The 13,158-nt window shown below is 45.7% G+C and overlaps 1 protein-coding gene across 3 annotated transcripts in view; it reads left to right on the forward strand.

Annotated features, from left to right (window-relative positions):
* The window catches only part of GNB5 (G protein subunit beta 5), a 43,529-nt gene that overhangs the window by 8,245 nt on the left and 22,126 nt on the right, over positions 1 to 13,158 (forward strand). For all 3 annotated transcript variants that reach the window (XM_024754332.1, XM_024754331.1, XM_024754330.1), the window contains exons 2-4: positions 5,626 to 5,762; positions 9,241 to 9,282; positions 11,315 to 11,391. In XM_024754332.1, coding sequence (XP_024610100.1) covers positions 5,626 to 5,762; positions 9,241 to 9,282; positions 11,315 to 11,391 — 256 coding nt within the window. The remainder of the gene's footprint in view (positions 1 to 5,625; positions 5,763 to 9,240; positions 9,283 to 11,314; positions 11,392 to 13,158) is intronic.

Genomic DNA, 13,158 nt, shown 5'->3' on the forward strand with positions numbered 1-13,158 from the left:
CTGAGCCAGGTGAGGGCGGGTTTCTTGACTCTTGGTCTAAATGACCCATTGCTCTGGCTACATCAGGAAGTGGGAGTGATCCAAGGTTGGGGTGTCTTCTGGACCAGGAAGCCTTTGTCACTGCCTCACCTAGTCCTTGATTTTCTAAAGAATCACAGCCACCTGCCCAGAGTTTACCCCACGATGGGAGGTGTTTATCTGTTCTTAGAGGCCCAAGTCTGTGTGTGCATGAGGTCCTTAGCCTCCCTGAGCCTGTTTTCTTTTTGGTAGAAATGGAGATAAAGCCTGTGACCTCAGACCACGTGTAAAGCTCTCAGCCCAGCTCCTGTCACGTGGGAGACACACGGTAAATGATGGATAATGGCAATGGGCATCGAAAGCCTTCAAAAATGTGCTTTCTGTTTAACTCAGCAATGCCACAAATTGGAATTTATCTAAGGAGGTAATGCAATGCAAGGGTATCACAGTGGCCCTGGAGCAAAGTAAGTGTCCACTGGTTGGGGATTTTTAGTTAATGGTATATTCATAAGTGGAATGTTCTGCCGTCATTAAAAATGACAGGTAATTACATTTGACATTTCATGGCCCTTCCATTTTAGAAGCTCTCTTTCCTCCAGGTCATGTTGTTTCCAGTGTTTTGGTCCTCAGAGCCCTAGTCCCCACCTGTACATTTTTGATTCCTGGCCGAATATCGTTAAGCACTTTAATTTGCTTTCCCTATTAAACCTCAGCACACCCCATGGATTAGGTCATGTCTTCCATTTTACTGAATAACGAACAAAAGTAAATGGTAAGAAACTAATTTCCTGCCTCCCCCTTCCCTACCCCAACTCCTATGCATCCTTCAAAACCAGGTTCCTGTGACGTCTCCTCCAATGGCTGCACCTGCAGCATAGTCAGCCATGTTGCCTCGGCTCCCTAACACCTCTGTTAGCTACCTTCTCACTACACTGCAGTGGTTACCTGTGTGCTGGCCTGTCCGTGCCCTGCAGACTGTGAGCCCAGTAAGAGCAGGAACTGTTTTCTTCTTTTCCGTACCCAAGCATTTGGCGCATAGGAGGGAAACGTCATTCAAGCAGTAGACAGTTACTGGCCTATACTTCCAGCTCTATCCCTCTTCTTGAGTTCCAGCCACGGCTTTCAGTTTCCAGCAACTACCCTACTTGCACATCATTCATAAGAAAGAGCGCTTACCATCTTAATTCCCAACCAGCTCCTTTATTTCTTCTTTTTTAAATTTTATTGGAGTAGAGTTGATGTACAATGTTGTGTTAGTTTCAGGTGTACAGCAAAATGATTCAGTTATACATATACATATATTCATTCTTTTTCAGATTCTTTTCTCATATAGGTTATCACAGAATGTTGAGTAGAGTTCCCTGTGCTCTACAGTAGGTCCGTGTTGGTTATCTGTCTTATATATAGTAGTGTGTGTATGTTCATCCCAAGCTCCTGATTTATCCCTCCCCACCACGTTTCCCCTTTGGTAACCATAAGTTTGTTTTCAATATCTGTAAGTCTGTTTCTGTTTTGTAAATAGGTTCGTTTGTATCATTTTTTAAAATTAGACTCCACGTATGAGTGATAGCATATGATATTTGCCTTTTTCTGGCTTACTTCACTCAGTATGACAATCTCTAGGTCCATCCATGTTGCTGCAAATGGCATTATTTCATTCTTTTTTATGGCTGAGTAGTATTCTATTGTATATATGTACCACATCTTTATCCATTCCTCTGTCAGTGGACATTTAGGTTGTTTCCATGTCTTGGCTATTGTAAATAGTGCTGCAGTGCACGTATGGGTGCTGGGTGCACGTATCTTTTTGAATTATGGCTTTCTCCCCAACCAGCTCCTTTCTGAATTGTCCGTTGGGGTTTGAGGCATCGCTGTGTTCTCAACCACAGACTCTGGAATCCTCCCCTTATCTGCCCCATTTCCCCGCCCCACCCTCCCATCCAAGAAGCTGCCTTTCTGAACCTTCTCAGAGCTGCCCCGCCTCCACCTTTAGTGGGTATAACTCACCTGGGGAGCATGTGGAAATGCAGCATCCTGGCTCCATCCCATGGATTCAGACTCCTTGGATCAGGAAACGAGTGAGGCTCCCACTGCCAGTGCTAGCAAGTTTGCACTGATAAATTTAGGAGTTGGTTGGCAGCTGAAGCAGAGATGATGGATGAGGGGTAGAGAGAGGTACAGAAAACGAAGGGAAAGGGGCTGAAAAGTTAGGTTAGCCCACCAAAACCTGCTGCCTAGGATTGCTGCAGTTGACTGAAATTTAGTAATCACTGAGCATTCCCTTTATCCTTTCAATAAATATTTACTGGGTACCCACTGTGTGGGTACCCCATGAGGGAAGCGAGGGGGCAGGAAGGTGAGCGGAGGCTCACGGTTGCACAGCTGGTGTGTGACTGCGCAGGACTGTGACCCGGAGCCCGGGCTCCTGACCGCTCTGTTGCAGTGAATGCTCCAAGGAGATCCAACAAGACAGCACTCCATCCTCCTGCCACTTACCTTCTAGTGGAATTTCTTAACAGGCTGTCATTCTATTCTAGTAAGTTGTTATTATAGAAACCAGCTAGCCTTGTTCATCATTTCTTTCTTTAAAAAAGAAAAAGTTAAATCCTGAAGGCATGGTTCATCAGAAGGCAAAGGAGAGAAGCCACATCTGTCCGGAACCAAGCTCCCACAAATGAGTTACAGAGCATGTTCCACTCGTTCCCAGTTTTTTGGTTTTTGTTTTTACTTTCCGGTGTTCAAAGTTTTTAAAAAAGTCTCTAATTCAGCAGATGTGAGATTTGGCAGATAGAAACAGGATAGAGTAGGTTGGGAGTGAATCTATATATGGGAAGAGAAAATGCAGTGAGAAAAAATAATTAATAGTTGGGATGTGTTCAAATTCATGCTTTGCAGGGAGGCCCTGTTTTGGTTGGTGAGTCATCTGTTTTTTTTTTTTTTTTTTTTTTTTTAATGACATTAAATGGCTATGATTGTCCTAATGCTGAACTGGGGGAAGCAGCACTAATATTGGTATGAAGTTTCAAAGTAAAATACTAATTAGAATATGCTCACAGCTCTGAGCTGGTATAGGCTTGTGTAAAAGGCCTATAAGAAATTAGAAACATTCAGTCTGTTTTTAAATCGCATTCAATACGTTTTTGTGAAGAATGTTTCCATAAAAGACTAACGTGCTGTTGGTGGCAGTAAAGAATGCGGTGTCTTCGCAGAAGCGATGGCATCATAATTGCATACTCGTGTAGCACTTTATAAAGTTTAGCAAGTACTTTTTAACAGCGTGGGTTTTCACAGAGACTTTTAACCTGTTCGCTCATATTTATTTCATCACAAAGAAATGGGGCAACTATAAGAAACCAAGCCTTCTTGGAGAAATAAATGTCTGCTTCCAGGGCTAGGGCAGGGAGGGAACATGAGCCCGCAAGAAGATGTGCTCCGAGGATGATGGGGACGTGTCCGAAGTTCTCGACACTGAGCAAATCAGGGATGAGTTGGGCATCAAAATAAATAGTAGTAAAGGATTATAACTTCTTGAATAAAATGAGAATCCATGAGTCCCTACTAAGGTAAACGAATGAATAAATACGTTGGGGAAGAAGGAACACTCCTCTTTATATTAGAAAGTCAACTAAAAAATGCAGAAGGAATGATGGAATTGGAAAAGTCACCACTTACCAACCATCAAAATAATTGGTTCAGGCAAGAATCATGAATGGATGTTAAAAGTAGGGTATTCAAGTTTGAGGAGTATTGTGACGTTTATATACTCTCAGAGTACATCCCCACAAAGTACTTTTTCATGACAAAAGGCAAAATGGTAACTGTATAGTGGAGAACCCTGGCAGATGCCACCTTGACCAAATGATCCGAGTAAACATTGCTGGTGATGGGACTAGCGGGCTGCCTCCTGACGGGACAGGTGTTCGGGGCAGGACCTCAGCGCTAGTCTGTGGTGTCCCTGCCAAACGTGCATTACCCAAAGCTAATCTTGAGGAAGCATCAGACAAGCCCAGGTTGGGGAAAAAAATAACTAGAGATGAAGGAAAGCGACCAGTGACTGCAACACGTGATCTTAGGTTTTCTTTTGCTGTAAAGATGTTGTTGGGACAAAGGAGAGCATCTCGATAAGGTCTATAGATTAGACATCGTATTGTTTCAGTGTCAGTTCTTTGACTTTGATAGTTGTACTGTGGTTATGCAAGAGAGTTCCTTGTTTTCAGGAAATACACACTGAAGTATTTAAAGAGAAGGAAGGGAAGAGGGGAGGGAAGAAGGAAGGAAGGATTTCCTGAGAAGGGGCACTGTTGTCACAAGGGTTAAAGCACAGAGTCAGCCCGTCAGCCCAGGCTTCAAGTGAGGGAGGTGGGCACTTCCCCAGTGAGTGCCAGCAGCTCCCTGGGAAGGCCAGAGCCGGAGCCTTGCCTCTCTCTACGCGTGGTGTTCTGTCTATACCAAGACACCACACCTTTCCTGGGGCTGTCCCCTGGCCTAGAATGCCCCCTTCTCTCCTCCCCACCTGCCCAGAAAAAGGCCCAGCTGAAAGATTTAGAGGAAGGAGAAGCAGAGGTGGGGTTAGGAGCCCGGCGCAGCCTCCAACCTGAAAGGGAGTGGCACCGCACAAGGGGACAGAAGCCACATGACCCCCACCTCAGTTTCCTCACCTCCACAATGACGGCATGGACTGGATGGTTTCTGGGGCCCTTTCTGCTACTTTGCGTGAATTTGTCTCCCTCTGACAGCCTCTCCAAAAGCCCCCCAAAAGCTCTCCCTTGGCCTCAGGAAAGAGGCTGTGTTCCCAGCCCCTGAGAGATTGATTTTTGGAGTGCCTTCCTGAGGTATGTACCTTCTGCAGATCATGTGTTCAGACTTGTGGAATGTTGCGTTGATCTCTGCCCGCCCTGTGAGTTTTCAGTAAATCCACAGTGTACTGTTTGGAGGGTCAGTCAATTTGCTCTTTCCTGCAGCATGTGGATTGGGCAATTACCATGTCCCAGACCCGTGCCCGGCATGGGGGGGACCAGTGAGGAAACACAGGGCCTGCTGTTGAGCAGATGGGGCACGTCCTGGCACCTGATAGGACGGTTTCTGTAAAGCCACTTGTCCCTGTGACTGGAAAGTAGTAGGTAAAAGAACCAGAAGCCCCCACTTTGCTCCTGGTCAGTTGTATGAACTCGTATCAGCTGGATAACCTCTGTAAGCCTCAGTCTCTTCACCCATTCAAAGGGAATAGCGATATCACTCCACTGCCTACCTGCCCGCCTTGCAGAGCTGTGGCCCTTCAGTGGGAGAGTTCTATGCAGAGCTTTGCAAATATGAGGCAGTCCTGTCCTTTTTCCCCTCAACGTACATATATGGAAGTGCTTTGAAAAACAGGGTCATTTTTTATTGAAGTATAGTTGATGCACAATATTATATAAGTTATAAATGTAGGGTCTTAAACACAGAGAGAATGACAGCGTGTCTCTACCTTCTCCTGAGCTTGAAAGAGACAGCATTGCGAGGGCAATAGGGTAAAGCGCAGGAGAATGAAGCACCGATGGCTTCCCTGTGCCAACTTGTGGCTCAGACCTGGTCCTTGGTCACGGGATTGAGTGTGTCTTGTCCTTGCAGTGCACCAGGTGGCCGAGCGCGTGGAGGCCCTGGGGCAGTTTGTCATGAAGACCAGAAGGACCCTCAAAGGCCACGGGAACAAGGTTCTGTGCATGGACTGGTGCAAGGATAAGAGGAGGATCGTGAGCTCCTCGCAGGTATGTCACACCTGTCAGGTGATGGTGGGCACATTTCTGATTGTAAGCTGAAGGGAAAGAGCCGTCCTTTTCAAAAGACCCTCTCCAAATGCTATGTCACTGCCTGTTCGCCAAAGGACACGAGTTACCCCGGTAAGAATTCTCTGGCATACTTGAAAACTTCACTACTTTGGGTAGATTTGAAATTAGTAATAACTGAAATATTATAAACTCTATTTTACAAACCATTCAAAAATTTTCTTCCTGAGTATATTTCAAGGTCTTATTTGTAAGTGAAACCATTTTTAAATTAGGGGGTTTTTTCCTCCAAGTTGAGGGCGTAAGTGGTTGAAGTGCCATTGTGGCTTCTTTCAGTTTAAGAGTTTAGCAGTTTTTATGCCTTAAAGAACAAATTTAAACTATGTATTTTGTGAAGTATACTTTTTTCATTCATTTTATATAGCTGACATGGTTTATTTTTACATCTTATGTATTAGTTATTAAACTGCTGCATAACAAATTACCCCCAAGTTTAACAACTTACACAGTGAATATTTCGTATCTTACATGGTTTCTGAGAGTGAGGAATCAGGAGCAGCTCAGCCGGATAGTTCTGGCTCAGGGTGTCTCACAGGGTTGCAGTCAAGATGTTGGTCAGGGATGCAGTCATTAGACAGTTTGGCTAAGGCAGAAGCTCACTTCCAAAATGGCTCACTCACATGGCTCTTGGCTGAAGGCCTTAGCTCCTCACCATGTGGACCTTTCCATCGGGCTGCTCACGACATGGTGGCTGGCCTCCACCAGAGCAGGAGAGGGAGACAAAGGCAGAAGCCGTGCTGTCTTTGATGACCTGGCCTCAGAAGTGACATTCCTTCCGTTCTGCATTCCGCTGGTCACACAGACCAACACCGATATAATGACGGAGGGGCCTGGACAAGGACATGTCTTTCAGGAGGCTAGCTACTACTGCTTAGTGCTTTTTATGTCTATTTTGATGTTACATTCGTTGAACATAAAACCATAAACTGAAGTCATATATTTTTATGGCCAGTTTACCGCCCCCCCGACCCCTGCCTCTGCCTTTAGTCCAGCTTTTTCAAAGGAAAATTTGGTTTTTATTTATAACCCTTTTAAGTATCAAAACTGTAAATATTCTAAAGAATCCATGAGTTCTAATATCTCTGTCGGTACTATGTTTGATAGGACAGGTGTTATTAATCTCCTGTATTACCTACAAATCTAGTATGTCACGTTGCACTTGCTTTTTAAATGTTCATAAAAAATTTAATGTATCAGTTATGTATTTAACTGGAAAAAAGAAAAGGTTTTTACCCCTACCACCCTGTTACAATCATTATTATCTTAGAGCACCTCTTTCTAGACTTTTTTCCAAAGGCTCCTTTTTACAAAGTGGTTGTTGAGATGTACATGTTGCCACCTAGCCTTTTAGACTTTTTTTTTTAATCCTTAAAAGGATGCCATATGTTGGACTTTCTGTCGCTCGTGTACCACTCTTACTAGAGAGGGTGGGAGAGGAGGAGGGATGCTTCAGCACTGCTGACTGACTCCATCCATCCACCTCTACTGCAGAGGGAGTCGGAGAGTGGGTGGGGGAAGGGAGGAAGGTGGGAAACAGCAGAAGGGCTCTGGAACAGGCTTTGAGTGACTCAGAGCAGCCTTTCTCCCTTAAAAGGCAGGAAATTCATCTGCCTGACTGAGTGGGTTGGGGTTTGGGGTGGAGGCACAGTCTCTCCAGGTACGTAGGCCCCTGCTGTCTGTGCTCACGGAGGGACCACATTTAGTTATGAGACTGCTTTTAGCGTCTTGGTTGCCTTTCTCTCTCCAGAGCGCACAGTAGGTGGGCGGTGGAGCCAGGCAGGCGGGCTGTGCGGTGGAGGAAGCCTCTGAAGGGAATGCTGACTTGGGTGATACACTGAGTCTCTACCCCCCGCCCCACCGCAGCCCTCTGCTCTGTTATCTAATTCACCCACACAGCATGTATGGGCGTTTAGTCAGAAAAATTAGAAGCACAAATGTGCTTAGGAGTCTTAAAAGGCCCCAAACCGCCGACTTTGCCTTTGATCACGGCCTCTCAGCCCCACACAGCGTGAATATGGAAATCCTCCATCAGATCAAGTGAAGCAAGCAGCTGTGTCATTTTCATTACTCAGACCTTGCTGGTGCCCCTAAGTGGCATTCACCTCTCTCACCAGATCTGGCTCCAAATGGCTTGAGTGATTAAAAAAAATCAAGCCTGCAGTAGAGGCTGCAGATTCTCCATCCCTGAGGATGTAGGGGGGACCCATGTGCTGAAGGAGGTCGGCTCAGCCGTCCTCCTCCACTGCCAGCGGGAGCCTGGGGGCCCAGACAACCCTTACACCACGTTCTGGGTAGACAACTGCACTGCAGTGACTGGGGCTTACGTGGGTTTATCTCTGATGGGTTTGCATTACAAACAGATGGCATCATAGCCCCTCCCCACACTCCCTACTGGGGCTGCAGAACGATTGCAGTGAAAGTGGCCGTGTTGTCTGTGGCATCGCCCAGAGCTCACCCTCCATAGGGAGTGCTCTTTGTTTCCGGAACAGCTGCCCACGGGGGTCCCCACCATCATAGGTGTGAGTCCCATGTTGTTTTGCAGGGTGGGTGGGGGTGAGGCTGTGATGTCCTTGAGCACCTGGGGGAGTCAGACTGATGTCAGACCCACCCAGTCCCCCTCCACAGCTTCCACACAGGGAGGGGGGCGAAGAGTGGGGTGGGGCTCTTACACGGTTCTGCAGGGAACGTGGACTCAGGCGAATGGTAGGGAGGACAGGCTGGGGAGGTGGGGTGGGGGGACCATTAGTTACTGTCAGGCATCTGAAGGTAATTTCAGCTTTACCTTATCCCTGTATAACTTACTGACATTCGGGGTACGATGGTGATGACAGTTTACCAACAATTTGTGCTTGGTTTATAATTGGCATAAAAGAAGTGTCTGAGTGTTGCTTTCTGTCATTGTATCTACACAAGGGATGCAAGGTTGAGAACTGAGACTTGCATCAGGCTGGAAAGTGCTGTCGCCACCCACTCCCATTTCTTCAAGGATGGGTTGGAGGGTCTTGATTGTCCAGATACTTGCTCTGGCTTTCCACTTGGCACTGCCCAGCTGGACTTGGCTTTCCATGAGGTTCTCAGCAGTTAACGTGTTGGGGCTTGTTGAGAATTTTTTAACTGTTCACTCTTTTTTGTTTTTCTTCAAGTGTAGTTGATGTACGTTATTATATAAGTTACAGATGTACAGTATAGTGACTCACAAGCTTTAAGGGTTATGTACTCCATTTATAGTTATTAGTAAATATTGGCTATATTCCCTGTGTTGTACACTATATCCTTGTAGCTTATGTTATGCATAACAATGTGTACCTCTTCATCCCCTACCCCTATACTGCCCCTCCCCGCTTCCATCTCCCCAGTGGTGACCTCTAGCTTGTTCAACTGTTTACTCATTTCCTTCCAGGATGGGAAGGTGATCGTGTGGGATTCCTTCACTACTAACAAGGTAAGGCATTGTCCCTGGTGGATTGAGGCACTTCAGAACCCCAGCCCTGTCCTCGTCCTCTCCAAGCACCCCACTACTGGTCTCCCTGCCCTTCAGGAGCCTATTTGGGGGTGCAAACCCCATGAAAGCCCACCCGTGTTCGGATGGTTCAGCAGCCCACTGTAGCATTCATTGCTCTCTTGAGCCGAACACCTCGCCCAGAGAAGAGCATGCAGGGCGAACATAGAGGGTGCCGATACGGAAACAGGAAAGGGCATGGCCCCGAAACTTGTCACATTCACACGTGCTACTACTGTATTTAGGATTTTTCTTCTGGCTGATAATAAGAGGTACCCAACCCCCAGTTTCCTCTCCCCTCTCTGTCTTCGACTAGACTCCATAGCACGTGGACTTGAGCAAACAGTGGGTGGGGAGCTGAGACCTCAGTGGGATTAAACTGCTCTTCACAGGGATGCCGTGGAGTCTCAGCCGCTTGCAAGTCTGGCATAGGCATGTACTGCTCCAAGTGAGACCTAAGTTTAGACTTGTAATGAAACAGAAAGGGCAGAATCTATGTGTACGTGCGCTTGCACGCCTGCATCGTGTTGGCATTTGCAGTAACAAGTACTGTATATTAGATATGGACTCCAGTGTTTACTTAGAAAGAAAGTCTTCCTTTTCACTGTATAAAAAAGAAACCTATTATCTGTCTCAAATTGAACAGCATCCTTATTCCGCATTATTGAACGTGTTCAGTAAGTGTCATAATAGGCAGTTGTTATACAACCTGCTCAAGGGGGCCCAGAACCATCTTGTAGAGCAGAGTCCGGAATGGTCAGACCCCTGGGGAATAATAAAAATGACAACGTAACAATTTGCAGAGGGCTTTCCTATACATCACTCTGCCTCTCCAGAACTCCTCAGCATCTTCAGGGCTGGGGCTAGGGGGTTGCTTCTGTTTATGCCTTAGCATGGCGTAGAGCACACGCCTCCTGATGTCTGGGGAGCCATTGGGTGGCCGCTTGTGGTCCCTGGCAGGGCCATAGTTATCACTTGTCAGCAAAGGGGCCGGGATGCCCTGTGCTGAGAGTGGCCACTCATTCGTGGAAGTAGGTTATTCATGATGTCTGAAGGGCTACTACTCCATGAGTGACAAAGAACTTTGACAGGCAGTATCAAGGCCCATGTCTCCCCACAAAAACACAGAGAATCATAACAGGAAAGAAGACCAGCACTTGAATGTACTTTACCAAACCGTCTAGTCCCATCCTCTCCCTTCCCAGACGGAGAAGGAGAATGAGGTAAGACAGCGGCCAGCCTGTGTGAGGCTGCACATCTCGCTGGTGTTAGAACCAGGTCCAGGGCCCATGGCTCCCATGGAAACAGGGCCACAGACTCAGAAGTTTTTTGAATCATGCCTCAGTTGCTTATATGCGTGCAGGAGAATACGGGTGACTCAGACCCCAGCCAGGAGCCGAGGACTTACACCTCCTCTGAATGCTTCCATGTTACAGGTTTCCTTTTCTCCCAGAGCACAGCTCTAATCCCCCTCCCCAAGCCCACCCCCATTCTTACCTGCCCAGGAATGATTTAAGACCCACAGAGGACAGAGGCTCTTGTATACTCACTCACAGGTAAACAAACTTGTAACATACATGTAAAAAATCATTCAAGAATACGTTTTTAAAATAGAGGGAATCTGAGTAAATAAGGTGAAGCATATACGTATGTGAAATGAAATTCAGACAGATCTTTCGAAGAAAATGAGCCCCAATATTCATTCAGAACAGCAGGGGGAGTACAACAGTAAGAAAGAAGTAAGACGTTAAGGATATTCTTTTGCTAGTTGAGATTTTTAACTTTTAGAATGTATGACATAAAGTTTGGTTGATTATAGAGGATCTGAGTCTCCTCATCAGTCTCAGCCCAAACCACTGACCTTTGAAACTAGAAAGTAATTTGGTAGACGCTTCAGTGATTTTACTTGGTCAAAACTGACGTTTGTGTAGAAGTGCCCTCGTTCATTGCGTGCATGGTGTGTGCTGTGTTGCAGGAGCACGCGGTCACAATGCCCTGCACGTGGGTGATGGCGTGTGCGTATGCCCCATCGGGATGTGCCATTGCATGCGGGTAAGTATGGGTGACACAGCAGCGTTTCACATGTCCTGTTGGCCATAAAATACTGTTCTGTGACCTCTCTCCTGGAGGTCAGGTTAATATCTTTAGTCTCTACTTCCTTCGGAGGTGAGAACTCACAGGATGTGTCCCAAAACCTCCATCACAGATCACAGTGTTAGACTGTCCAGTGGCCAAAACCCCAGACAAAGACACTGCCAACAGACAGGACATTCCAGGGCCTTAGAGATCACCTCCCAGTAGCGAAGGGCAAAGGCCAGACCTTCCATTAAGTAAGGTTAATTCTTCAGTTATCAGTGGGAATGATAAACACTCTACACTTTAAAAAACCCTCGGGTCATATGTTTCTAATCAGGCATTAATTCTAGCAAATGCATAGAGTTGGATGGGTTATATAAATTTCTCAATATTTGCTATTGAGATATCAGATGTCTAGCGCCAAATTACAAAAAGAACACATTGGGTATATCCTTCTGTGATATATGATGAATATAATAATATAGCACACAATGTCTTCAATAGTAGTTCAGAAAATGATTCTGTAGGCTATTTCTTATTTTAACCCTCACTACATGAAACCCAGTGGAAGGATTTCCAGGAGGACAGGGGGACAGTCAGGGGTGAGAATAATTTTACAAGGCCCAGGTAGACAGCTTTTTTGGTGACACCCGGTTCAGAGAGAGTACAGAGTGGAGGAATGGCTGGTGCCTTAATCTCTTGTCATCTCTGTTTCCCAGGTCCTGGCATGTGGTAGTTGGTCAAGACCTGCATTGGCTGTCTCACAGGCTGATATAAAAACCAAAGTAGAAGTTCAAGGTGTGAATATTTGGGAAAGCACTTTTTAAAATATCAGGAGTCCCATGGATGAGGAGAGAGCAGAAAAACTAAACTGAGAAAGACTGAGTCCTCATCTTAGATAAAAGCACCATCTGCCCTACTCAGACCATGCTGCAATTCATTTTGAGTTTCCAGTGATAATCTAACATAGTGTTTCCCAGCTATGGCTTTGTGACATCCCTGTAACTCCATTATCACACAGATCCACACCTATGTCGTATTCTCTAAATGTCGTTACAGGTGACAAAAGGGTGTTTTTCTCTTCATCTGGGTCTATCTCTCAGTTGGTTCCAAACTTGAAAGCTAAAACTCCACCAGTATATACACAATTCCCTTCTCAAAAAAATGTGTCAGTTGATTTTATATACATATATGTATATTTTTTATTTGAAGCCATATCACCAAGAAGCCTTCATTCAGGTATTGTACACTTGCTATGAGCACCTGTGTGCAAGGCACTGGACTGGGTGCCCTAGGGAAATTCAAAGATGAATAAAACATAGTACCTGCCTCCAAGCAAGAATTAAAAAATAACAATAATAACCACTTACTGAGCCTCTATCATGTGTCAAGAGCCATTCTGAACTCTATATTATCTACACAACAGCCCCTTGTGAAAGGTGGGTGGGATCCACTCCATTTTATAGTTAAGAACACTGAGGCTTAGAGAGGCTAAAAAACATAACAAAGATCACAGAATGAGTTAGGTACTAAAGCAGAGATGCAATACCAAATGCATCACATTGCAAAACCTTTCTGCTTCTCATAGCAATGCAAATAAACCCAAGTGTGAGTGAGTATCCCCACAGAGCTGCAGAAATTACTCTGAAGCTTCAGAATAGGAGAACATGTTTCACCTTGAGAGTCAGGGAAGCCCATAGTCTGAAGCACGCTGGTTCATTGTCACAGCCAAGTGCAAATCAT

Source organism: Neophocaena asiaeorientalis, unplaced genomic scaffold (genome assembly GCF_003031525.2).
Source record: "Neophocaena asiaeorientalis asiaeorientalis breed wild unplaced genomic scaffold, Neophocaena_asiaeorientalis_V1.1 scaffold391, whole genome shotgun sequence".
NCBI lineage: Eukaryota > Metazoa > Chordata > Mammalia > Artiodactyla > Phocoenidae > Neophocaena > Neophocaena asiaeorientalis.